Source organism: Montipora foliosa, chromosome 5, assembly GCF_036669935.1.
Source record: "Montipora foliosa isolate CH-2021 chromosome 5, ASM3666993v2, whole genome shotgun sequence".
NCBI classification, from domain to species: Eukaryota; Metazoa; Cnidaria; class Anthozoa; order Scleractinia; family Acroporidae; genus Montipora; species Montipora foliosa.
The window spans coordinates 7,360,605-7,388,104 of record NC_090873.1 but is presented as its reverse complement, the minus strand read 5'-3'; the positions used below and the strand labels follow the sequence as shown (position 1 = coordinate 7,388,104).

At 38.6% G+C, this 27,500-nt stretch overlaps 2 protein-coding genes across 2 annotated transcripts in view; both read left to right on the top strand.

The window, feature by feature from the left end:
• The first annotated feature begins 11,532 nt into the window (after positions 1-11,532).
• On the top strand, positions 11,533-19,753 carry LOC138003539 (EGF-like repeat and discoidin I-like domain-containing protein 3). The gene is made up of 7 exons (XM_068849662.1): positions 11,533-11,835; positions 12,537-12,832; positions 13,392-13,506; positions 14,758-14,877; positions 16,025-16,344; positions 17,141-17,279; positions 18,538-19,753. The coding sequence occupies exons 1-7, from the start codon at positions 11,754-11,756 to the stop codon at positions 18,543-18,545; spliced, it is 1,080 nt and encodes a 359-aa protein (XP_068705763.1). The 5' UTR covers positions 11,533-11,753; the 3' UTR covers positions 18,546-19,753.
• A 7,568-nt stretch (positions 19,754-27,321) lies between these two features.
• The window catches only part of LOC138002096 (uncharacterized), a 2,331-nt gene continuing 2,152 nt past the window's right edge, over positions 27,322-27,500 (top strand). The window contains exon 1 of the mRNA XM_068848189.1: positions 27,322-27,500. This exon is cut by the window's right edge and continues 2,152 nt beyond it. Within this exon, the coding sequence (XP_068704290.1) occupies positions 27,322-27,500 (179 nt within the window).

Sequence of the window (27,500 nt, the reverse complement as noted above, 5' to 3'; positions counted from 1 at the left end):
GCTATCGAGTGGAAACGGAAGCGTTGTTCAACCATCTGCTCTTTGAATGGCAGCAAAGAGTACCAAAATTGGGAATTCATCGATTAACGACTAGAACGATCAGAATTAATGTATTACCATTTCTGGAAAATGAAGATATAACTTGGACCACATTATAAGGAATCACGAACAGCAAATCCACCGTCGGATCGATAATTCTGTTCAAATATTGTTGTGCGTGTCTTCCGCTCAGGATGCCAGCACTGAACAAAGAGGCAAGGCAAGTCTTCGGCAAACATTTGAATACTGATCTCCATTACAATCAGTAAAGAGCCTTTCCATTGCTGTTTATTAGATTTTCTCGCTGTTAATAAAACTGCGTGTGGAAGCAAGCTTGTGTATGACATTTTTATTCTTGGTCTGAAAAAATTGAAAACTATAGAGGTTAGAAGGTCAGCTTGTGTTTATTTACAGGAAAAAATTGTTGTTGGATTCAACACCCTTTTGAAGACTAGGTAAACTTGAAAAATATGAAATTCTAGGAACGTAGAGTAAGATCATTTCATCTAATGTTCCAACTGTGTATTGCGCGTAACATCACCTTTAAACTTATTTAACAAGTACCGCGCTAGCAGCAAATTTAACTATCCCGCCTTGTTGTTTCCATTGCAAACTGCTTGGGCATAAAATTAATATGGGTTGCTTGCTTTTCAATTAAGGTCCAGTTAAAAGTTCAAACAACTAAGTACCACGCGAACAAACTGTATTTCCCTCTTGAATTCACTGCAGACGTAGATCCACGCTTCATAGAAAAGCGCTCGAAATGAAGGTATTCTGCTGTTTTTTATTTCCCTGACAAAATTGTTCTAATTTTTCTCTCGAGCGTAAAAATAACTCAACAATACTTGCCCATATATGGAAGTAGACGCTCCCGGCCAAAATCCCGGAACAACAACAAAGGCGCGCAATGTAAAGTGGGTGAGTAAGGTTCTTTAACTCCTGCACCGGATAGATGTGTGTTAGATTGGCTTGTCGTTGTAAATGGTCTAGTACAAGGGGCTAAGTCGAGACCAGTAGGCACGGTTTCTAGCTTTAGTAGCCCGAGCGCGAGCGTCGGCCGGTTTTCGTTGGGCCTCCTCCTCGGCCTTCTCAATCTTTTTAGTGTCGCCGTTGTTTTCCGCTAACTCATTGTCAATATATTCACCTACGGTTTTCCACCCGTACTCGGACCAGTGTGATAGAAGAATAAGCTTCTCTCTCTGATCGATTAACTCGATATCTTCGTGTAACTTTGCACGACAAGTGTCTTGTTTGTTGGCTTGCATGGCTTCTTTTGCTTCGGATATGGCCTCCTTAACTGTTCGTTGTGTTTAAACTGTTGCTCGTGTCCCTTTTTCTTGAATGACCGAGGGTCCCTAAATTTCATACGCTTAATTTTGCACATTTGTGCTTCACGGGCGGACACAGAGATGCTGTCAAGCCCTCGTTTTGTGGTGTCCAGCTTGCTGTCCATTACGCTCACGAGTTTCTACATCAACGATGTTTGCTTTCTCTCTGTTTCTTGCTGTACTTTCGAATCCGCAACCAAATGGTCAGGCAGTTGTAATTGAGAAACTAATTAGAAAGCAGAGTATTTCGCAGCGAGCAAAAAATACATGAAACTAAGGTGATATCGTATTGAAGTGAAGTGAAGTGAAGAGAAGCTATTAGTCTCTCCCCTCGGGGCTTTTCAGGACTAATTTACAATATTTTTCGGGGAACTTTAGCCAGACTGCTTATTACACAGTTTACAATGTATTTTAGGAAGTGAAAGATGCCTCCGTCCTGATAAGGCTTCCCTTGCCACAACGCCGGGGACTATGTCCCCTATTCTTATCGAAGAGTGAGCGGGTTATTAACGTCTTATACAATTTAATTTCCAACAAGGGTTATGAGACGGGACCTCCGGTTTATAGTTCTTATCCGAGAAGACTTGAAAGTCTAACCATTTGCAGATGTAATTACAAGCAGGACTTTCTGCTCAGTTCTTTTAAGATCCTGAGTGTTGGTCCGGCCGGAGTCAAACTCACGACCTCCCGCATGGCAACCCGATGCTCAAACAACTGAGCCACCGATGCGCGGTATTCGCAAAACGTCGAGGGACAAAGGGCGGCCTGGAGTGTCAGGGACCCCCTATCGTTATGGCACATTGATTAAAACCATAAATTCATCAGGTAAATATTACTGTTTTCAATACATTGAGTAAATCGGTTTCCCTTGCCATTTACATTAGTTGAATGTCCTAAGTTCAGCAACAAGGTTATGAATACTTGACAGATCGTAAGTGAAACATATTTTGCCTTTCGCTATATTATTATGCAGAGATGCCAGCCTCGACTCTGGATATCTCAAAGCTGAAGATTTTTTCCTTTGAGCTCCCTCTGAGCACACCCCCTTAAAAAATTCCGGCAACATGAGCCCCCATCCTCACTAAGAACAACATGGATCCATCTTTCAGCGACCTTTATATCCAATCGGAGTGTTATTTAATATATTTTGGTACATAGAGGAAATCGCGTTTTCGATTGCCACAAATACCTACAATACGTACAGTGAGGCCAGAAAACCGGGGTTTTTTTTGTTAAAGCTTAATGATTTGCATTCTTGGAAAATATGGAGTTAAATTCCAAGTTTTTTGCAAGGAACCAATCAAAGTTTACGTCTAGCTGCGAGATTTGGTGAACCGTATGGTCAGTTTCTGGGAGAGTTCAAAAGCGAACAAGATGCTTCCTTATGCGTTTACTCGGAATACCATGTGGCGCAGAAATAGTGTACTACATTTCAGAAGAGGTAGCTTTTAATTTGAGTGACATTCAAATTTGCCAAGTACGGAACAAAACAAGTAATTTAAACAACTTTTCTGCAGTCAGTTGAAGTGTGGATGGCCCATTTATAACAACGGATAATAGACTGGTGAACATCGTTTAACGTTTACAAATTAAAAAAAAACGGTGAATGTTAGACATCCAGTTGAATAAATAGACAAATAAATCAAATTAGTACTGGACATTAACCTGAAACTATAGGGGTAGGTTATTTCGTTCTGGAACACGCTGTTGGATCAGAAATGACGTGGATCTACAGGATGCAGCGTTATGTCTATTTAAGGTGATTCCATGGTTTGCATTGCGCAACCCTACTGCGCATAATTATTTGTATCATTGGTACACGCAGGCTAGGAGCGCGGGCACATTGATAAAAAGGCGGGTTTACATTGCACAACCCTACTGCGCATAATCTCTTGTACCATTGGTGCACGCAGGCTAGGAGCGCGGGCACATTGATAAAAAGGCGGGTTTGCATTGCACAACCCTACTGCGCATAATCTCTTGTACCATTGGTGCACGCAGGCTAGGAGCGCGGGCACATTGATAAAAAGGCGGGTTTTCATTGACGCTAAGCCTAATCCAGCAAGGAATGACTATTTTCTCATGAACTAGTACGGTGACCCCCATTTTTTATTTCTGATCACATATTTGCTAAGAACGGTGTTTTCAAGTACTCACAAATGCATTTTATAACATTTTTCAGGTACGTACTTGAATTAACCAAAGAATAACACCACGCTCTGCGTGATACGTTGGATTACATTTATAAAATCAAGCTAAATTTGTCCAACATTGGGGGAGGGGGTGAGCAGCAATTGTCAAAGTAGCTCAAATAGCCGTATTCGTCAGCGTCGTACCATGGAAACAAGCACGGTGACCTCCCCCCCCCCCCCCCCCCCCCCCATCATCTCTTTGACATGTTACAAAGTTTCATCGGAAATCTGACAAGTTCTATTTCTAGGGAATCACCTTAAGATTTTGCGGGATCTAGTATATAGCGTGACAACAGATAAACTGGTTTCAAGTGAAAGCAGTGAAGCAAGGGAGGGTGAAACACTAGTGTAGCAACACAGAAAGCTTGTGAAAAACCCTTAATGTGGGTACTTAAAAGTGTTGCGGCTGGTGACCTCCAGCTCTAGGTAGCAAAGTTCACATGAAGATCGTGAAACTATCAATTAATTAAAAGAAAAAAATTTTCTACATATCACTGCTGCAAGTTTTGTACTGGCGATCTCATCATGTTGTCAACAGGCAACTGATTAGAGTAAATATCTTATCCATAACATTTCTGGGAGACTGAATCCAGCATTTTCACTTTTTAGCTGCATTGTATCGCCATCCAGAGCTAAGCACCCAGAAATTAGTCCTAATTTGGGAGCCCACACATGGTCATCGCGGGAGAGGAAGACCGAGACCTACCTATATTGACACTCTTAAGAGGGATACTGGAGCATTCGAAGCAAGTTAGATTACTGCACTGATGGCTAATAAGAGGCTGTGGAATGAACTAGTACTTGCGGCCTTTGCCATCACTTAGAACATGGGCTTTGAGTTTCTGAATCAGCAAACGAAATAGATTGTGTCACATTGAAGCTTCAACACAGTCAACACAGCACCCATCCCTTTGGTTACCCCCCTGCATGTTATATAAATTCGGATTTTCATCGCATTTTGTAATACTCGAGGCTGTTTGAAGCCTCCCGCTATAGCAGAAATCTTCTCCTTGACGCCTTTATTTATTTGTTATCGTTGCAGTTGTTTCGTCACAGACGGAGGTCAATGTATTGCTCCAAGGGGTATAGTGCATTGTTTTTATCCGATGAAATCATTGCCTTCTAATTCTACTGTCCATTTGCTGCACAGAGCACTAAATACTGCCCAGATTATAACTCGGATAAACACTAGCAAAACCAATTGACTTATCCAGTGGACAGCGCTATCCACCCTTTGAACAGCTGGGGCCTGGTTTCAAAAAACCAACTGCACTATAATCCAATTTTCCAAGGAACATCAAGTGTTTATACTGAGTATAAAACGTGTAGGAAAAGGGAGTAAATTTATCATTCCAAGTAAGTGGCAAAAAAATTGCGAATTACTGAAGGAAAACTGACAGGCTGAGGTCAAGTCATGATGGAAAAACTTGGCTGCTTTGTTCTATTCGTTCTTCAGCTAAGCATGCCAATATTGTATTCTAGTCATTTCTGTGCAACAGTGGCTATTGAATATCCTAGTGGTGCTGTTATCGACCACATTAGCACAGTTTGATTCAGTTGGTATCTTCTGTTTGTCTTCACTGAAGAGTTTTAAAGAGAAGGTCGAAAGTAGAAATTCAGAGAAAATAGTAACAACAGAATACAGTAACTACTTTGGTCACTAAGAGACGTTTCCTACAACTTGTAATGGCATTCATTGCCAACAGCTTTTTGCTTATATACACCCTCCAAAACAATTTTAAAAAAACCAACAAGCGAAGGTGCAACTTTCCCGGCGTTCCGGGTCAGTGAAACATTTAGAGTTGTCGATAATCATAGATGAAAACAAAATATCGCACCTCTGAATTCGGCGCAATTTGTAGGTAGGAGTACATGATGGATTACGTCCTTGAGCCAATTAAGGAAAAATGTAAAAGTAGGCTAATTATGTAAGTGTTTTCACAAAAGGCAACTTTCCGTCGTCAATTTTGTTTTACGGTCAAGGTGTGGTAATTAAGTAAGGAAAGGTCTGGAGTGTGAGGGACTATTTAAATAATACATGGTTGTTCTACGACTCTGGAAACGTACAATAATCTGAATAATGTCAGGGCTCAGTGCTTTATGGGAAAATGGCAAATATGAAGGGTGTAGTAAACACGATTAAAAAGCTACATACCAGTTCCCAATTTAGCTTCGACTTCTTCTTGGGGACAGTGCAGCAGTTGATCGGTTTGGTACCGCCTTCCAGGTGCTGGATCACTGTAAGAATTGGGTATTTAATCAAAGACACCGACTACGGCAACGACAACGCCACAAAGCAAGTTAGAATATTACTGGTTAAAAAAGGAAAAATACTCGTGTTGCACGTGCAGCACGAATTTCCGTGCACGCTTTGTCGTACTCAACAAAACAACGTGAAATCACCAAATTTTAGCTTTTTTACTTTAAAACCGTTCGTACCCATCCAGTTACGGGATAGTTCGCCGAATTGTACAAGGTGAACAAGACGGAATATAATCGCGAAATGCTTGCGATAGTGCTAAGTTATATTTTGGAGTGACGTTTTTGTTGAATTTGGCGTTGCCCTTGCATATTAAACCTCCTATTGCCAAACAAAGACAGTTTTATTCAATAGAAAAACTTAATAATCTGTCATAAATCATGAACAAGTCACCGTCACCTCTTTAACCGATTGAAAAGGTCTGAGAATAACCGAGCATCATGCAGTTCATCAACCACTTCAAAGACTGCTAGCAAAACGTTTGTGTCCCTTAGCTTAACACGGTTAAAACGAGCTCGAATTTGCTGCAGAGACTTGATTCTTTTCTATTGCAGTGTTAATAGATCAGCTCTTGAATATCCTTGTGAGCTACTGTTCCGCAGCTGTCTTCTAGAGCGTATCCAAAGGCGCGCTTTGCGCACAGTTTTCCCTCAACTAACTGAGGGGCAGGAACTCTCCGAGGCTGAAATCCCCACCCTTTAGGAGAGGCAAGAGGCTCTGTCCCAGAAACTGTTTAATTAATGATATCAAGAGGGTCCGTTGCCACAAGCTTGCAAGTCTTTTTACCACAAAAGGCTGCAAACTACCGCACTTTGAGTCGACGTAGAACTTTTTATGTCCCATTCTTTTCTTTTGTATTTTATTTTATGTCCCATTCTGCCACAAGAACCGTTTTAAGAACTCTTTTATTATCAGTCACAGCCTTAAAGAAGTTACAAACTTCCAATTAGAATCAATATAACTTACCGTTTTTAATAGTTTTTATAAGTGTGTTTTTTAAATATCTGTATATGTAGTCTTTTGAAATATGTTTCAGTATTTGTAAATTTTTAACGCGTAATTCAGTCACTTCATGTGTATTTTTTATTCAATAAACAATTGTTTTTCTTCTTCTTCTTCTTAATTCAAACAATTGCCCTTCCTTTGTGACCTCATAATCGCAATCCAAATTCGGAGGATATGGAAAGAAAACTGACGAGGAAGGCTCGCACTGTTTAAAGGAAACTCGACTTGGTTTAGTTCGCCTACACCGTATTGTTTACTTATTCTTTGACGCATCGATAAATATTGAATAGTTTACACTGAACGTTTACCCTTGACTGTCATTCTGTAACTTCTATGATTTGGAATGAAACTCGAATTTTTAATCCCAACTGGAATTAAATAACAATCATCTGTACTCTTTTTGGAAAAAGAAATAAAATAAAGAAATAGTTCATTGATTTCTTTGTTTATTTTTCTCTAAAATGCGAGCGAACAAGAGTTTTTTTTAACTCCGTTTGCCTAAGTGTTTTTCGATGTTCCTCAACGGTGACAATAAAAAAATTTTGCGGAATATTGGCCCCCGGTGGTTTTTGTGCGAACCTCTTGCGTCATTTCATCGGGCCAATGTTCCTCACTACGGCATTCACTAAAGATCATTCTTTGTTTCTTTTTTCGTTTTGTTTAATTTTCATTTTCATGTTTCCATCGGGGAGAAAAAAGTTTGGCGTATGTCGTTTGAAGGAAAGCAGGAAGAAATTCTGCTTCATTAAATTTTCGAAGGATAACTTCCTCCCAAAATTAAACAAAATGAGTAATAAAAACGAATAACCTGCCGATACAGGCGCACAACTGCCAAGTCCGTTAAATCATTCCCACACATGACACAAGATGACATAAATGTATGGATCCCGTGAGCAAGTCCGCTACAGCATTCGCACAAATAACACAAGATCACATAAATCTATGGAGGATTTAGTAATTATGTTGTTTTAGAACGTCTTCCATTCTTGGAATGATTGGAATGCCTTTTTTTGCCAATACAGAAAGAAAGAAATACAGTATACTCGCTCTAGATATGAAGAACTCAGATTATAGTCGAACTTAAGCCCGGTTTACACTACAGAAAATTTTTGGCATGGCTCGGATGAAATTGGCACAGGTTCCAAAAAAAAAAAGGTTCGGCTCGGATAAAATTTGCAGTGTAAACAACCTGTCCGTACCAAATTTCATCCGTGCCGAACCAAAACTTTTACCCGTGCTGGGACCTTCGGCGAGGTAGTCCGAGCACGGGTAAAAATGGTACGGGTGCTGAGAAAAGCGGCACGGTTCGGATAGAACAAGTAGTGAAAACACTTTAACGGGCCAGCTGGGTTGAGCCTTAATTCTTATAGGCTAGCGGTTTTTTTGCGTACATTTCAAGATGGCGGCTCATTCCCCACCAAATCTTGATTATAGTTGAACTGCGCATGTCTTCAACAGAAGTTACGTGAGCCCAAAAATTTTGGTACGGTATTTTTGGTACGGTAAACATGGTTTAGTGTAAACAAAGTTTGCTGAGCTCTAACCCGTGCCAATTTCACACGAACCGTGCCAAACATTTTCTGTAGTGTAAACCGGGCTTTAGTATACCACACAACTTGAAGGACATGTTAAGAACGTTTCTAGGCTTATGAAATGGCAAAAAAAGTAAGAAGCTTTAGCTTCAGCCCCAAAATTAGACGTTCTTATAAAAAGGAGGGTATTGGAATAAAAGAAACTGCATCCCTTCGAAAATCTTGCCTTGTGACTTTATTCTTAGCTGAACAAGGAAAAGTAGTGAAAAATATCACACAAATGGGTTAAGATTAGAGCGACTTTGTTTCACGGACCAATGTTTGGCGAGATTAAAACAACGCTTCTCCTTATTGCTGCCAAGGAAACTCCTAACATGGGCAGTAAACAGTTCGATTACCCAATCACATTATCGCCTTTCAAATGACGTCAAGGCCAAATGCCGATCGCTTTCCAAAAAATTCCATGGAGAGATTACGTTGTTTGCAATCGCGTTGGCTAAGCCAATGAAAATTCGCGCTCGTTTGTTTTTGTTATTTAAGCCAATGATATGTTTTGCATTTTTTGTTTCAGTTCCCTTTTCACGTTTATTTTTCAAGGTTATATGGAAGTCGCTCTATTAAAAACAAAATGTTCCGAAAACAGAATGATGTTATCTTCTCTTTTTTTGTGGCGTGCACTTCGCATTAGCGATCATCTTTGAGTTCGTGACGTTAATGTCTTATTTTAATGCAGTGTTTACCGAAAAGCTATTCTCATCAGTGTTTCAACAAACCTGAAAAGGCATTTTTTTCGATTCAGTGAGTTAAGTTCAAAAACCAAGACAAAGAAATAGAAAGAGACAGATTGGCGGTGTACAAGTCAGCAGAACGTCCACTGAACAAAAAATCTTTACAGCATTTGGCTTGAGTGAGCGCTTATTTTTCCTTCTTCCTGTCGGATTCTGTCCTTTCTTTACTAGCAATGATTACTTATAATTTCAGAAAATTGACTCTGTAAAGGCAGCAATAATAATTTACGGGGGAATTAATAATTTATAAAACAAACTTTGTCCGGATATGTCTGCAGTTTTTCTTTAAAAAATGTATCATCGGTCTATCCTGGAAGATGCATCAGAGAATGATATAATTTTACGAAATGGAAAAAAAGAACTTTATACGGCGAGACCCAGTTAGCCAAAAAATAATAATCTCTAATTGATAAGATTAAATATTCATGAACATTTGGTAAATGGTGCCATCTAAGTCACAGATCATAAGGTACTTAGTAATTAATATTTCTAAAATGGACTAAAAGCGATAATATATGTATTAATGTATGGGTGAGTAAACCATGGCTTGTTTTGGGCCGATATACTCCCCTTAGAAATCACAAAATCATGCAAAATGCCTAAACAGACTGTCTTTCCTTGAAATTTTCTTCATGTTATGGCAATGTTCGGGCATCACACGAAACACATTTAAATTATTTTTAACAAGATGCACGCATTATTGCATAGGCGACATATATTTTGACTTTACAAACATGTCTAATTTCTTTTCTAATTTCGAAGAAAACAAATGCTTTATTTTTTCCTCTCTGACGAATGCTTAACATCACTCAATTGAAAACAGTGAAAGATTAAAGGTAATAATGCAGTTTGTTGCTCCATTCCATGTGACGGTACTTTTAATAACTGCTGTTACAGCTAGCAAGGATGGAGAGTATTTCACAATTTCAAAGAATTTTGTTTTGCTTTTTTCAAATCTTCTTAGCCAAAACGATGATAAAAGGTTCTTATTCCGCTAGTTTATACTGGAATTTTTTTTACTTAATCTTTTAGTGTTTAATATAAGATTTCTTAGCAAAACCCAGCTTTATTAGTGTTAATGTGCACGGCTCTTTAGAGGACCACTTTTTAGTGACGAGGATTCCGTGGTTAAACAAAGTTGTTAGTATTATTATTATCATCATGATCATCATCATCATCAGGCAAAAGAAAACTTTTTAGTCGTTTATGTTCAGAACTGACAAAGAAAGAGAAATACTCTACTAACGTAGCCCCTTGATTGTTTCATAGAAAAACTGTCGTACGTGATACCCCTCTTTTTGTGTAAGATGAAAAATATTTTCAATTTTCTTTTCTTTTTTTTTTTGCTTGACTCTATAATCTCTCTTTAACGCCACACTATAAAAAAAATATATTAAGCTTTCAGTTCTGCCCTAGTCTTACTCTTAATTTGTCTCAGAGCCCTGCGTTCTTGAACCATGGAACAGGGAGTATACCATGTTTTACGAACGTCAACAAAAACACTTCCCTTGTTAATCCGAAGAAAATCATTCCATCATCTTATTTAATATTGATCCATATGATGAGCTTTGGATTAAACTTGAAAGTCTCTAGTTCCTTAGGCTGAATAATGTTCTTGAATCTTTTGACGCTTATCGCCGATGTGTCAAGCACAAACTGCCAACATATTTCTTGCAACATAGAGAGTTGAAAACTTTGACAACGTTCAAGCTATAGTTATTTCACAGTTCTTAAAAATGTCCTACATAACGAGGGGTTTAGCAGCTCTAGTAGATATGGCAATAATTATTAAAGCGGACGGGTATTGGCTTTTATTGTGTCCTAGCATGTGTGCTTAATTTTAAATCGTTTTTCATAGGGATTCATCTGTTAATATTGGCAGGAACTTATTGTGTCTTTGTAAAAAGCGCGCGTTTTGTTCTACAACGATCTACATTTTCTATAAAAGAAAGATCACCTAGGTAACTAATAATAATCTTCTATGGAAAAATATAATATAGTGAAGTAGTTCGCTGTGAATTTCAAGAGAGATGTCCTCACGGCTAAGATGAAATATTCACGAAGTTAATGATTGCTTTTATGCACAATTTAAGACATCGTTACCAGGTATTCATCTTCACCACAGCCAGATATCACTGAATCCGCTTGACAGGAACTTGCACCCTTAAAAACCACGAACCATTTATTGCTAAGTCATTTTACGTCTATATCTTTTCTTTGTATTTAAATTAGCACAAGGCACGCGTTTTGTTTTACCACGATACATTTTCTATACAAGAATTACTAGGGTAAGCAATAATAATCTTCTATGGTGAAGTATAATATAGTAAAGTAGTAATGTTCGCTGTGAACTTAAAGACAGATGTCCTCAAGCTAAGATAAAATATTCACGTAAGTAAATAAATGTTTTTATCGACAATTAAAAGCAACGTTGACAACTACTTGTCTTCAACACAAACTCTGCTTAGCAGGAACAGTACTCGCATCCTTAAAAACCACAAACCATTTATTATTAAATCATTTTACGTCTGGATGAGCAATGGTAAACCTTACTGGTTTGCACTAAACTGTCGGACGGACAGTACTGCACCGTAAAGTAAGCAGAAAGGATGAAACCCTTTGGCTGTACGACATTTCTGAAAGCTTCTATGCTTATACTAATAATTGTCCCCTCATATGCAGTTGCTACAGGTATTTTTCCTCTCAATTTTATCTTTACCTTACTGAGGGCCCGTCATAGGTTCGAGGTGTCAGTTTTCTAAAAACGTTCGTATATCGTCAGTGTTCATGCTATAAGGATGAAATTAACATCACTATATTGGTCCTTGAATGTAGTTTCAAACCGAGAAAAGTACTCTTTTGTTTGAACGTTATTTGATATGTTTAGCTAAAGGGTGTCGGCAACATTTTATATCTCGCTTTTTGCATTTGTTACCTTCCATCAAAGTTTACGACAATGTTTTAGACTGGGAATTTAAGGAAAGTATGGTATAAAATCAAAACACGTCAACAACCTGAAAAACGCTGACACCGTTTAGATGAAAATTTATCTCAAAATCGATTCCTTAAAAAATTTTAGAAAATTAAAAATCCCTTGTAGCTTAAACCTTTAGAATAAGACTACCTACTTTTGCTTTGAGAACCTAACAAAGGAAAAACAACCTTCTGAGACTAAAAGAATACTTCCTTGGTTTGAAAACTACAAGACGATGTCAATTTCATTGTCATAGCATAACCTGACGAAATACGAACATTTTTTTTTTAAATGACACCTCGAAGACAAGGCCGTAACCGTAAACACTCCGATGTTGTCAAGGAGCTCGTGTTCGCCGTAACGTGCTCGATAGTTACCTTTCCCTTCTTTGTGTTCAGCTGCAATTCATCTATTTCAGAGAAAAAAGCCGACAAAGCTATCAGTCGCGGTGAACCTAACATTGGTGTAAGTTTCGTAAACTTTAAAGAAGACAAATTCTCCTACTTGAATATCACCATTCTTGGGTATAGTCACGTTGAATGGATGCCCCAGTGCTCCTTTGCCTGCTTGGAAACTGTGACATGTTTTTCATTCAACCTGGCTGCATACCCGAACATCAACGGTAAACTGCTTTGTGAACTCCTCCCTTCGGACAAGTACAACAACTCGGACAAATTCATGTCCAACGAATCCTTTCACCACTTCAGCATCGCGGTAAGTCGTAAGTCTTGGACGTTTATGGCATACGGTGTGTGTTTTTGTGTTCTTTCTCCTTTTTAATTCTTCTCTTATTTATTCATTTATTTTTTATTGCAAACCACAGAAATTCAAAGTTTTATGGCAAATAAGATGTAATGTGCATGGAAGTATCAAAAAATAGGTACGCATTGCGTACATGCGAATAGTGCTACGAAGAACGTCGCACACCATTACCGTCGCTAGTTGTCGCTGACGTTCTTTGTCGCCCAGACATAACAACCTCAGTTTATCGTTCAAAACCGAAAGAAATAAATTAAATATTGAAAGGCCAAACCGTTATTCACCGTCAATGTTACTTTATTATCTTTACCACCTTTTTAATCAGTATCACTTATCAAATTAGTTGTTGAAATGGAAGATGAAAGTTTCACTGCGTTAAAAACGACGTATGAAGCGATCGCGTGGCCATGCCTTTGGCTAAGACTTTACACAAACTCATAGCAATCAAGATTTAGCGTAACATTCAACGCAAGTCTATTATTATATCAAATAAATCTGGATTAATTCTTTATAGTCAACATGTAGTGGTTGGCCTTGTAAGAACAATGGAACGTGTCTGCCATTGTACGAAGAGAACAGCTACAAGTGTTTCTGCAAAGCGGGATTCACCGGACGACACTGCGAAAACGGTGAGATCGGCATCCCATATCCTGTTAGTTGCGAATAATTTGACCAATGCCAAAGAATCGAACGCGCCATTTTAAAGTTGAATAACTTGATATCTATCCTCCAAGGGAAAAAAAAGAAAGATACATTATCTTATTTCAATCGTTCACATATTCTTGTCCAAAGCATAAAGTTGTGGGACGACCTGGTTCAAAACGGAGGGATATTAGTTGAACATGTATCTATCAAGTGCACACAACTGAGAGCGTCTTTCAAAAATAGGATCGAGATAGGATTTTTCAAGGCAATTCAGTAAATGATGCCAGACATGAGCTCACCAAGGGGAGCCTTTATAAACGCTCTTTATAAAGCCTTTATAAATCTCCCATAATTGGCCAAGGAGTCAACCCTTTCCCGAGTAGATTTATTCACAGACCTCCTCCCTCGAGAGATTCAGCACCCCCACAGTTGTAAAAGCCAATCAAACAGAGCTATCTCAGCGTCAAGGGAAATATAATACTTTTCGGGGCAAAAAAATGTTCCTAAAAATAGATTACTCAGGAAAGGGTCGACTCAATTACAAACGATTTAGCGTCTTAGGTTTCCTTTTTTAGTCAAAAGAACGATAGCTTCTGCATACGGTTACTGAGGATACGGAACGAAATGTATATTTAGCAATTATTCTACACGGGCTTGCTGGCTATGAAGTGATAGATAACCAACGAGGCGCATAGCGCCGAGTTGGTTACAATCATTTTATATCCAGCAAGCCCGAGTAGAATAATTGTTTTATTAAAACCTCCAGGATCAACGACTCTTCTTTGGTGTTCCCGGGAGTAGTATTGCCGACTAAAGCATCAAATTCTGCCTCGGTCAATTCCGGTCCAAAACGGCTTTTGTAGGCCCTTTTTCCTCAGAGCTGCAAAAATGTTTTCATCTCGCTTTACTGCTGAAGCGTTTCTTGACCATATTAGGTACAGCAAGCCAATGAAGATGCAGGAAATCTAGCTGTTCCTAAAAATAAATTTACTCTGGAAAGGGTTGACTTAAGGAATAAAGTGGACATAAAGGCTCCCTTTGGCGAGCTCCTATGCGAGATCGGTAGTAGACAGATTTTGTTCCAAGCTCGAGACAGGAACTATGAAAACTTCATTCTCACTGAAAGAGTTCGAATAACCAACTACCGCCACTGACAGTTTTGTTTTGCACGCCTTGCATGCCCACTAGTCACGTGCAGTCCTCGAGTTGGCTTTCTTACGTTCATTTGGTTCCAGACATTGACGAGTGTTCATCTGAAAACCAGTGCCACGTGAATGCCACCTGTGCGAATACCGTAGGATCTTACAATTGCACTTGCAAAAAAGGCTATGAAGGAGACGGAAGAAACTGCTCAGGTAAAGTCCAGTCTAATGAAGGTACTATTGCGACTGATGCTGGCAGTTTTGTTTTACACGCCTTGCGTGCCCTTTAATCACTTGATGTTTTGAAGAAAAGTCAAAGCGGTTATATTGGTAGAGAGGAACGCAAGAGTAAATTTGACGTTAACGACGTTCTAACCATTAGGAAATCAAGTCCATCACTTAACTAGAGTGGGGAATACCTCCTCTTTACGGCTCACGAAATAGTAACCTGTTTTAAGATCATGTGACCGATAGTTAAATCAAGCATTCTAGTAACGAAGAGTTAACAATGTTATTTCTCTTTTTAAAAGCCTCTGCACAAAGTGCTCGTCCACAGGCTGAATTATAACCTTCTGCCACCATCCTTAGTCTTTCGCGTTTATCATCCTTCTCGTTCTCGTCCTTGTGCAATACGGGCGAAGTGTGCTATGAGAAGAATGGTCCTTCCCAATGGTATCCATTCTTTTTACTTATTTATTTCTTATTTTTTTTATTTAAACATATTTATGTACATACATACATACATACATACATACATACATACATACATACATACATACATACATACATACTTTGTTTGTTAAAGCAGGTTGGTAGTGGCAGCTAAAGAGCTGATGTGGACCTGCTAAACTTATTAATATAATTAAATCCTACCATATAAACCTACCAATTAAACTACAATACTTTTTAAGACTAGGATACAAACGTTAATACTAAAGTAAAAAAAAAACTGTCTATTTAGAACAAGAGAAAATAACCTACTAATTTTAGATAGATTCAAAAAACTTTTAAGAGGTGTAAATACTAACGTTTAATAATACAAAAAGTTAATGTCCTTATTAAGATTTACTGTAGTCCCTTTATTAAATGTTATTTTGTTGAGGCTGGTTTTGTTACGGTTCAGTGCTACCTTTAAAGCATCTACAATAGCTTTTCCAAGTTCCTCGTCCTTCTATCCAGTGAATTCCATACCTCAATCCCCCTATATGAGAAGCTATTTCTTCCTAACTCTGTTTTCTTCCGTTTCACCTCAAGTAATACACCTCTGCGCTTGGATTCAGTAAAAGTAAAGAATGGCAATAACCTATGGTTTAAGCCCTGCTTAACTTTTAAAAGATGAGCAAAAATCTTTTTTTTTCAGCATGTGTGTTCGCTTTTGACTCACAACTCAATGCTTCTTCACAATGGGACAGCAATCACGCTCCCAGCCAAGGAAAACTAAACTATCAAGAAACCCGAGAAAAGGCAGGGGCTTGGGTAGCTCGTGAAAATAATTTTAATCAATGGCTGCAAGTAGATCTGGGAAGTCAGAAAAGGGTACGAACCTTAGCAACGCAGGGAAGAAACTGCGTCCCTTATTGGCCTGGTGGATGCCGTTCTCAGTGGGTGACCAAGTACAAGCTGCAGTACAGTAACGAGGGGGAAATTTTCCAGTACTACCAGGAGCAAGGAGTAGTGAAGGTTAAAACAAATATTCTATTTATAATCGTAAGAGACATAAAGGAGTATTGTTTAAAAAAATGCAGTTTATTCTGCGAAATCGAATGACAAATTAGGAACGTAACGCAGATGTGAACTTCCTTGTGTGCATACACTTTCGTATAATGTAGAAGATGTGTACAGTTTTGACAATAATGGACGTCTTTGACCTCACGCGGAGAATATTTCTTCACATAGCTCACTATGAAGGCAACCGGCCTTACTGATCGCACAGCCAGTTGAATGACTGAGTAGCGACGATGATGAATGCTTCTAGTTTAACAGGAACAAGACCAAACCGCAGGCAAGATGGAAATTTCACTTTATCAAGAATTCGACTGGCGTGGCGTCGTCCCATTGGGTTTGCTGTTGTTGTTTTATAACTGATCAAGTGTTGGGCAACATACCAACTACTTATACTCTCATGATCAATAAAAGGAAAAACCCTTGCAAATGTCATTTCTTGTTTCATCGCAAAATCAACACTCTGCACTATATTTTTACGTTCTTATATTTCAATGATCGGCATCATCTTTGATATGACGGTGTTGATGTAACAAGAAATAAGGCGCTGGTCATCAAGTTGTATGGTCTAAAGGGGAACGTTCTCTTAAATATTAAGCTAAGGCCTCCAGCATTTTGGGTTGAACATCGAGAAGATGTTAAAACACTCGATAAAAAAACGAAATCGACAACGCTGGAGGTCAAAAGAGTGTAAAATTTTCACATGATATAATCAAATGTTTCAATGATAAATTTATCATTCTTGTTGCTTTAGGAGTTTGCTGGAAACATAGACAGGGACACTGAAGTTCATCATGATCTCAACCCACTAATCAGTGCACGTTACTTCCGGTTCCGGCCGACAGGTTGGCATGGACACATATCAATGAGGGTGGGACTCTTTGGTTGCCCAGGTACCAGACATGTGTTACTTTAAAATATATCCTTTACAGTGTCATTCTTTTTATTTCATGTTAGCTTCTTGTACGTTTCAGGTGAAATGCCAAACAAAACACTCGTAACCGTCTGTCTTTTTTATCAGAAATTACCTGGACTGACTCTGGAACATATTCTCGTTGTCCACTTGATTTAAATGTTTTTCAAAACTTTGGATTTTTTCTTGTGCAAAATGCTAAGTTTATGGTCGCAACTATTATTCCTTTTGTTTATGACATGTAATTATTTTGGATTCAGTCAGGCAGTAGCTCGGCTGTGTTGTATTGCATCATTGCCTAGGCTCCGAAACGCAAGCGAAATGAGAGTAATGAAAGAACAGAAACCTCGATTGTTACACCATTAGTATTACCAAAATATATCATCCCTCAAATTGAGAGGTAGAAAGAGAAAATTTTGTTTTATGCTTTCCTTTTAGCGCATATGTTTTTTGTAAATGATGGATGGCAACTGCTTAAGACCTCACAACTTCAATAATCGATGAAGTGTCAGTCCTGGATTGAAGCCTCTTGCAGTTGCACAAAGAGCAACGTAAAACAAATGGCAACAAAAAAAAAAAACAAACAAAACAATAAAAGAGCGAAAATAATTTTCAATTTGATTCACACGATTCCTGTATTCTTGGTTTTCACGTGATGTCATCAAAACTAAAAAATGAGGAATTATCAATTCTTTTGAGATTTTAGTTTAGTTATTAGAACAGCTGAAGACTTGTCTTTTCACAAATTTTCAGTTTCATAGTGTTTTTCGTCTTGGATAAAGCAAGGTTGAATTCGGCTAAGCTTTTACGTGACATGATATTTAAAAAATGACTTATCCGATGAGATTTTGCAATCTGAACAGTCCTTGTATGAGAATAAGTACTCACATAGGTGTTTATGAGCCCTCAGAGACGACTACTGGCTTTTTATAGCAAAACTCGATGACACATGTTTGTCAGCTTCCGGCCCCCATGAGAAGGACACAAACATGGCGTCTCCATACAAAGCCTTATAAATTTGAGTAAAACATTCCTTCGAATATCTCCAGCTCGAAACATCGCACAGACCTGAACCTTTTTGAGACTGCTTGAATATTCATCTTCTTTTATCTCTGTGATTCTTGACTTTAGTTGTTAAATGGTTTTGATGATGGTGCGACAGTGAAAACCGGCAATTAATTTGCTGGATAAGAAGGTTAGTTAACACATGCAATTGTACTATGTTTCATTTGTTTCAGACCGCTGACCATACCAGCGCGCTGATGAATACGAAAAAAGCATAATCAATGGACCATAAACATAATGAGAAATACCTATTACAGAAGTTGAACACTGTTAAAAACGCCATTTAAGAGAAAGTACGTTTTATCAAGTTTTGTGACAGGCATAGAAATAATTTCTTAGTTGCTGAGAGTCATCATAAGTTTGTCTGCGCTTCGAAAGTTCAAAGAGCCTCTTTTTCTCCAGCGTCTTGCCAATGCAGACTCGTTTAAAAGTTGTTGAACAATAAAAAAATAGCAAATTATTAGTCACCTAAGTGGAGGTGGGTAGTGGTTGATATTTACCTCCCCGCATCGCAGCTCGGTAAATATCTGTTGTAGTTTAATTTTCTTTTTGGTTTGAATTTTAAAGAACTGGGGCATGTGTTTTTAGGGGTTCTAAACATCTTTTCCCTCCTTCTACTCCCCTACCCCTCCCTGATCCTGGCCAGTACCTCTCTCCTTCCTTCCCTTCCTTCACATATCTACCCCCCCCCCCCCCGCCTCCCTTACGCCCACTACACAACATTACTCCCAGCCATATTTATATTTCTCAAGGCCTTTCTGTATACTTACCAAAACTTGATCTTGACACCAGAGCTTCATATGGCAAAGTCCTGCCAACCAAATTTCGTAAATGAAATCAATTTCTATAGAAAAATAGAGGTAGTGAAGGGCTACTTGTTATTAAGAAGATGATTTTTTTACAAGGCCAAACATTTCTTCAAAGAAAAAACAGAGAAGTAACTACGCCTTTCAAGAAACTAGACGCACCACGAGCGTAAACTGGGTTGCCTGTGGTACATGTTACACAAAAATAGAAAGCACTGAGTTGGGTGGTGTTGAACTGCGGTGTTCCAGTTTATTTTTTCAAGTGAGAGGTCATTTTGACAACTTGAAGTGTCACCCAGATATCATGCCAGCATTGGCCCTTTGGCTCACACCTTCTCACGTTAATTATGTCCTAGGGGCGAGTCCGGAAATTCCCAGAAAGAGAGGGCCGAAGAAAATGCGTCGAGAGCGCACGCCTTCCTCCCCCCCTTCACTCCATGCCCTCTATCCGAAAAATTCACGTTAGTGATGTATATCTATCAAGGCAAAATGTATTTGAAATAAGAAAAGCTCTAAAACTGAACTAATCATTATCGTAAGTAAAACCGCCTGATGCACACTGTACCACTTCAATATTGTACAGGGAAAAAGGAGGGGGGAGGGGGGGGGGAAGACACGGCCCCCTCCCCCCTCCCAAAAAAATCCCCCCTGATGTCCTGTCCCCTTTTCAGAAGACGTTTTACTGCATGTCATGCATTCCTTGCAGTTGCACTAAGCAAACGTTTATTGCGTACACTAAGGAAGGAGGACTGTACATGTAGTTTCCACTTAAACATTCCTCAGTCTAATCTGATTGCCTTAACGTTTGCACCAAAAGGGAAAGATCTATGGATATACCCACCACGAGTCCCCTAGGTTAAACTCTCATTTTACAGATTGAGTCTAAGTGCCCATTTCAGTGATTAGGTCTAATTTTCGTTTATGTTACTGCTATAGCAATATTTAGGTCTAGAAACTGACTTAGAATGGTTAGTTTTTTAGAGTTATGGTTAGTGTGTATATCCATGAGATCCTTGCCCACCAAAAAGTACCGTAAAAGCCAGGAGTTAACGCTAAATGGCAAGCTAAAAGATACCCCCGGGTGCCAGAGAAATTTCTAGATTAAAGCGATATAATAATATTGTTGAAAAATCTTCGTGTTAAAGGGGAACTCAAGTGTGATTTCAATGAAGCTTTAAATTAATCTTTAAATAATTTTAACCCAAGGTATTTGTGAATAAAAGAACATTGTAAGCTGGAGGAGCATATGGCTTGTTCAATTATTTGTGAAAGATAATATATAGCCAATGCGCCGATCAAATCGAAACTTCAACATCCCATCCCCCATCTTGGGCAAACTACGGGCATTTGACTATCCTCTGTGCCTGGGGAGTGGGGAATTTGACCTTTGCCTGCGTGGGGTGAGGAAAATTCAACCGGAAATGTTAGGTTTCAAATGTTTTATTTTTTTTCGGGCGCTAACATCTATAAGACACGTGTTTGGACGAGATGGAGGGGTTTAAAGGAAGAGATGTAGCACTTGTGAGCGATTGGCTAACAAAAAGGGTCTTCAAAAGGTTTTAATTATAGACTGCAGGAGCCGAAGACGATAGTTCTTTAGTAGGGTATGACAGACAAATCCGGTAATAGGGTAGGGCATTTGAACGCCATTTTGGCCCGAAGGGGCGGGAATTTGAACGATCCAAGCTTTGAAAGTTCAAATGCCCGGGGAGGGGGGGGGGGGGGGGGGTGATGTTGACGTTTCGAGTTGGTTGGTGCATAATTTGCATTTGAAATTAAAATTTTGTTTTGACCGCACACATTTTTTGCTAACGCTTTACTTTGAGCTTATCATTGCCCGACCGTTTCATTAGAAAACAGCTGGTGTGTTTATAAAACAAAGGGCGATATATTACGATACATAATACACAACCAACTAACATTTCAAATTGTACGCCCTTTTGATTGCCTCTTGAAACTCAGGTGCACATGTGAAAGTTGCCAGCGATTGCCAACTGCAGATTGCGGCACAGAATAAAGAGGTAGTAGAAATGGGTGAATGTGAGCAGCCACCATCTTGTATCACTGAGCATCCAGGGTTTCAAGCTGTATGTCTAGACAGATGGGTGTTACAGGCATCCTGGTATCATACATGTATACGCAACAATGTTACCAGTCTTACGATGGTCCAGATCAGAAACATAGCAGACATATTGCATACCGTCAACTTGTGCGATGGTGCCGGCGAATTATTGGCAAGGAAATTAGGGTGCCGTTGCCCTCTCATGCAGTTTGTTGAATTAGGGCCCACTTTTCCCCTCCATGGCTGGAGGAGAAGTTTTTATTTGAGGGATTTCATTTTCCTGATGAATAATCGTTGAAAGAATTTCCCAAAACCTATTTGACAAGTGGTGAATAATTAACCTAAGGGTGGCATAGACAGTATCCACACCCAGTCTCAAACAATGTAAGGAAAGGTTTTTGTATTATATACCATATCTGTCAGATAAGCAAAATTGGAGCAACTAATTTTTGTCTCGGTCAGAATATGCAAAACGTATAATAAGTGCTTTTTTTTTAGAGCATGCTATCTCTGGTCAATTTTTGGTATGTGATCTAGGCCCACAAATAAATCAACTATCCTTACAATATTAAATGTTAATGTGTGCACCTGTAATGTGCTCTTAACTGAGCAGTTCATAGCATGGCTGGGCAATCCAGGATTATTACCAAGAATGGATCAAGTAGAATAGCCAGTTTTGGTCCTGCAATTTTCTTTTTGTATCTACAAGTAGATTTTTGAAGCATTTCCCTTGCAAAAGAGAAAATAAGCTGCCATATAACTTTTAAATCTTGGATTACCTTTTCATGGCTACTGAATATGAAATCAGGCACCAATCTGGTCACTTTACTCATGCTTTGTGTATGACCTAATCCATTAAACCTAGACCAGCTACAGGGAACGACAAATTGTCCTTGAAGCACATTTTCCTGACCGTTGACTCACGAATTTCAGCAGTTGAGACTGTTGAGAATTCCTTAGCAGTTCTTCTTTCGATTGACCGCTTAAGGACGTTCGCACCAATTGTTTGTGCGCAACGTTACTGCGCAGGTAACGCGACTGTAATATGTAACACATTACTTCGAGCATTGGTGAAGCCGTGAGGTTTTAAAACCTTCGCAAAAACCGTGAACGATAAGTCTTGCACAGCGTTGGATCGGAGAAGATCGTGATCAGTCAAAATTTATTTTAAAATATTTATCGGTCAACAAAATTTAAGTCATTAATAAATATATTAAATAAGAGTAGACCGCGAGAGGTCGTCCTTTGTTCCTCATAGCCAAGCGGGGCACACGAACAGTTAAAATTATCGAATTTTACTGTATTGAATTTTACCGTGACGAAAAAGAAAAATAGTGTGGCCCCAAGAGGCTACCTTGTGGAACTCCACTTAGGACAGGTGACCAATCAGAAAGAACTCCATTAACTTTTACTCTTTGTTGTCGCTTGGAAAGGTAGCACTGTAGAAATTCCATTGTTCCTTGACTGACGCCGTAAGCATGTAGTTTGGCTAAATGTAAATTATGGCATATTGAAATGCCTCGATTAAATCAATTGCAACAGAGCAAGTTGACATTTTTTAATCCAGCGCCCACCGAAAGTCATCAATCTTTTTAACAAGAGCAGCACAAGATGAGTGACCACGCAGAAACCCAGACATGTTAGGGGAGAAGACAGGTTGAAAGGCACCATATAGTTGATCAAACATGACTTTCTCCATTATTTTTGGTATTGCCGAACACCAAACCCACCAAGAAACAAACACCATATGCAAACACCAAACCCACCGAGAATTCCAGAATTCTATACACTAACAAAGATTCACAAGCCTATCCTAGTAGGTAGACCTATTATATCTGGGTGTAGTGGCCCTACAAAAAAAATTTCATGATTCGTTGACCGCCTCATACAGCCGATAGCGCAACAACAAGAATCTTATCGGAAAGATTCAACAGACTTTATAAACTTCATCGAGAAAACGAAACTGCCAAAGAACTCGAACGCAATCCTTGCCTCAATGGACGTAACTAGCTTATACACAAATATACCTCAAGAAGAAGGGATCACGACTGTATACATAGCGTACGAAGGTTAAGACATCCATCAAAACCATTTACCAATCCCTACTAAGTTCTGGAGGCAAACGCTTTGCCTGATACTAAAAGAGAATTCATTCCAATTCAATGGACGGCATTAGAGCGATTTTCAATTGAGTGTCGTAAAACCAAAACCAAAGTAATTACTTTGGCCAATCAAAAAGGATGGAGACAATCCGGTAACCAATCAAAACTGAAGTTATTACACTCAGCCGACACAAAGCGTTGGAAAATGTGCACGCGCGAGCCACGATTGGTCTTGGTTTCACTCCTGATTGGTTGAAAAAGTGGTGCGAGAACTTTGAACCAATCACTGAGTGAAGCAATCACAAACCAAAGCAATTCGCTAATTACTTTCGACACTCAATTTAAAACCACTCTATTTGCAAACCCACGGAACGGAAAAATGGGAACCAAAATGGCCGTAGCTTTTGCTGACATTTTCATGGCAAAAATAGAAAAAGGCATTATCAGCAAGAGCAAAATTAAACCGCTAGTTTGGAAGAGATAAGACGATGTCTTCTGCTGTGGGACACAACCGAAGGCAATATAGAAAATTATGTGCAAAGGGCAAACAACTACCACGATACAATCAAATTTACGGCTGAAATATCAGACTCAGAAATTCCATTCTTAGACACAAAAGCTTGCAAACGAGACAGATTCAATAGAGAATCCACACTTGATGTGCAAACACATTGCAAACGGACAGAGACCTTTCAATAAACGAATTTTTATTCGCGTCATTCACCAGGCGTTGAGAAAGGATTCATAAAAGGAGAAGCGCTGCGCCTCCTAAGAACAAATTCGTCAGTCTTGACTTTTAATAATAACATGCAGAGTTTCACAACACGTCTAAAGAATAGAGGATACCCAAATAAATTTTCAGAGAAATTCCTATCTGAAGTTAACTTCACGGATAGAGAGAGGTCACTTGAAAACAAAGACAACAGTACACAAAAGAAAATATTGCCTTTTGTTACACAATACCACCCGGCTTTACCTTACCTCAAGAACATATTTATGGCGAAATGGCACCTTATTCAAAACCAACCGCACCTTAGAGAAGTATTTAAGGAGCCACTCATACTATCATATCGCAAAGGAAAGTCGTTAAAAGACACCTTAGTCAGAGATAAACTTTGAAGGCATAGATTTTAGAATCGCTTGCGAATAGAAGGAGTCGCACAGGCCCTTCAACACTTTTTCAACAGACAAAAATTAACATTAAATAATAAATATATCTAATTGCGTCAATCACTAACATATACATCGTTGTAAAATATATATGTTTACATCTAGTATTAGTATATACTAAAACAGTGGATAGCGTTGAACGCGGGCGCTGCCGGATTGGCTCGTCAAACTCCGAATATACTGTGCTATTTACCTCCGAGCAACTCGGGAAAAAATGGCGTCCCGATTTGCTTCCGTGACAAGTGAAGAAAACATCCAAATTAATTTTTTGTGCCGTATATTATCTCACTGTTTTAGTTTACTCTAAAATAACTATTTACCTCGGTGTCGGTGGCTAGCGTTGGATCCACTTCAGCGAATAGTTGTTAATTATTACATGAATATATAGACGCGCTTACACTACAGAAAAAAAATTAAGTCTTATAAATTTATTGCACTTTTCAAAAATTACAATTCAGTTATTTAATTATTTTGTGTAAGTAGGAGAAGCTGTTTGAATTGTTTTTTAAGGTGGCTGGTACCAGTTTCCTCGCGCGGGGAGTAAGTCACCTTCGTTGCGTCATGCGTGAGTAACACGCACGATACAGGCGCGAGATTTAAAACCCGAAAAACCAAAACAAACATGGCGGCGTGCGGCTTTTTTCGCGCAAGGACACTTTTGTACTGTTGGAGACGAAATTTTCATTTAAAAGAGACTTTTCCTGCTAGAACAACTTTAGTCAATTCTGTGTATTTAAGAAAAATTGTTTCTGGAATTCAATGTTTCCCAAGTTTCAAAGGCAACTCGATCGATCGTTACGGCCACAGGGAGCGTATAAAGGACTCGCAAAGTGGACATAAATATGGAGAATGGACACACCAACAAAAATCATTTTACTTGTTCTTCTTCGCAACATTCTATGGGTTGTATTTTGTTTGCTCGACAAATATTGCGTATGCAGGAGATAGAGAAGACGAAAAACCAAACTACGAGTCCAGGCGACACAAAGGATGCTTTGCTTCCAAACGACAAATTCAATCCGTAGCAAATCTGACCAGAGCAAAAAAATGCATAACCCAAGGCAACGAAAATCACCCTGAAGAGGAACAAGACTTTGAACCTCCAAGAAAAATAGAAACGAGGTCACAGGTATGTTGTTTATGCGATAAATATTTATCGTTACGTCGCTAACACTGTGCCAAATGTTGGCTCAAATATTGCAAATTAGCTAGATCGACCATTTCCATTTCCTTCCTGTTACTTTGCCTTTTAGTTTGAAAAATTTAAATATCAGAAAGTAAATGGCTTAGCAAATATATTTTCATTACAGCAACCTAAACATGGGGTTGATATTTGTGGTACAAGACTGATTGAACTTCACGTTCTGCGAAATGACCTGAAATCTTGTTCAAACTGTAAAGAAGGTGAGTGTCTCTTGGTGTCTTCAGAAGTTTCTTGAAGCAATAGTAGGGGAGCAAAATTGTAGTTTTCTACTTTTAAGAAAAATATCGTTTCATTGTTACCATACAAGTAGACTACAACACAATTGTGTACTTAAGTACATCACTAATATGAAGTAAAATTAGTGTAGAATAGAGTAACTTTTGTATTGATGTGAAGGTTGTTGACTCTTCAATTGCTATATAACCCCCAAGTCATAAAAAAAGGAACATTATTTTGTGAAAAATAGTTGAAAATATTACGAGTGATATTTTGATATCGAATTGTTTGTGAATTAAAATCTCAAATATTAGCGATGGAAGATGCTTACTTATCTGTTTGTAATAGTGCCTGGCATTTTTTGAAATTATCTTACATGGGTATGAACAAAATAGTATGGGTAATCAAAAGGTTACAAGTGAAGTCAGGGAATCATCATTTCACCCATGCTTTGTCCAAAATCAAATAATTTCCTCAGCCCAAAGGCTCTGGAATTTATCTGATTTTGGACAAAACACAAGTGACTTATTCCCTAATTTCAGGAGTATGCCATTTGATTAGCTATTAACATTATGGGTGACAAATTACGTTCATAAGACGCCATTTTGGCACTGTAGGAAAAGTTGCCATGGCAACATTATAAATTAACGCTGAAATTTCACACCAAAATTAAGGAGTAATTTGTCATCCATGTTATAAGCTGAAATACAACTCATCTATGCCAATCAAATTGCAAAGTACAATACAATACTTTATTTGCCACCATCAATTTTACCAATATTGGAAGGTACACTGTGTATTCACAAGTCAGAGGCTTCAAAGGTCTTTTTTTTTGCTTACTACTAATTTATATTCTTCAATTTGTTGTTTTGTTGCCCCATTCAAGTTAATGTGATATTTAAATGCTTAGGTCCTTTGCCTTGTTGTAACCAAAACATCAATAACAGCATGGATATTTCCATTTTGCAAATAGAAAACTAACACGATGTAGCAATAAAACAATGGAACAATAAAGGTCCATTCTTTTTCATGAGTACATTTAACATCCCTGAGCATGAGACAAAAAATGATATGATTTATCATTTGCTTTTATGCAACATTGGCTGAGAAACAAATTAGTCACTACATGTACATGAAGTTCATTTATTGCTTCGACAGGTCCATTATCCCTCGTAAACATTACTGGAGAAAAACGAAGTGGTCTTTGTAGTATCTTTAGCATTAAATGCAGCTACTGTGGTCACATAAATGAAGTGAAATCCTCTGGAGAACACCGAGCTGGAAACCGTGGTCCTCTTGTTAGCGATATCAACACAAGGGCAGTATTAGGATCCCTTCATGCTGGCATGGGGAATACACACCTAAATAATTTAGTGTCTGCAATGAACATACCAACCATGAATCATCGCTTGTTTAAAAGAAGAGAAAGGGAAGTTGGCAATGCTGTAGAGAAAGTTGCGAGGGAAAGCTGTGAAATGAACTTGAATTTAGAAAAAAAAGTAGCTAAGCAGTCCTCTGGTCCATCAACAGATGGCCTTGTTGGAATCGCAGTTTCTTATGATATGGGTTGGCAAAA

Excerpts from the sequence above, each read along its gene's own strand:
- LOC138003539 (XM_068849662.1), top strand. The coding sequence starts at position 11,754 with ATGAAACCCTTTGGCTGTACGACATTTCTGAAAGCTTCTATGCTTATA. Across the intron at positions 11,836-12,536 it reads CTCATATGCAGTTGCTACAG|AGAAAAAAGCCGACAAAGCT; the intron begins GTATTTTTCCTC and ends CATCTATTTCAG. Across the intron at positions 13,507-14,757 it reads CGGACGACACTGCGAAAACG|ACATTGACGAGTGTTCATCT; the intron begins GTGAGATCGGCA and ends ATTTGGTTCCAG.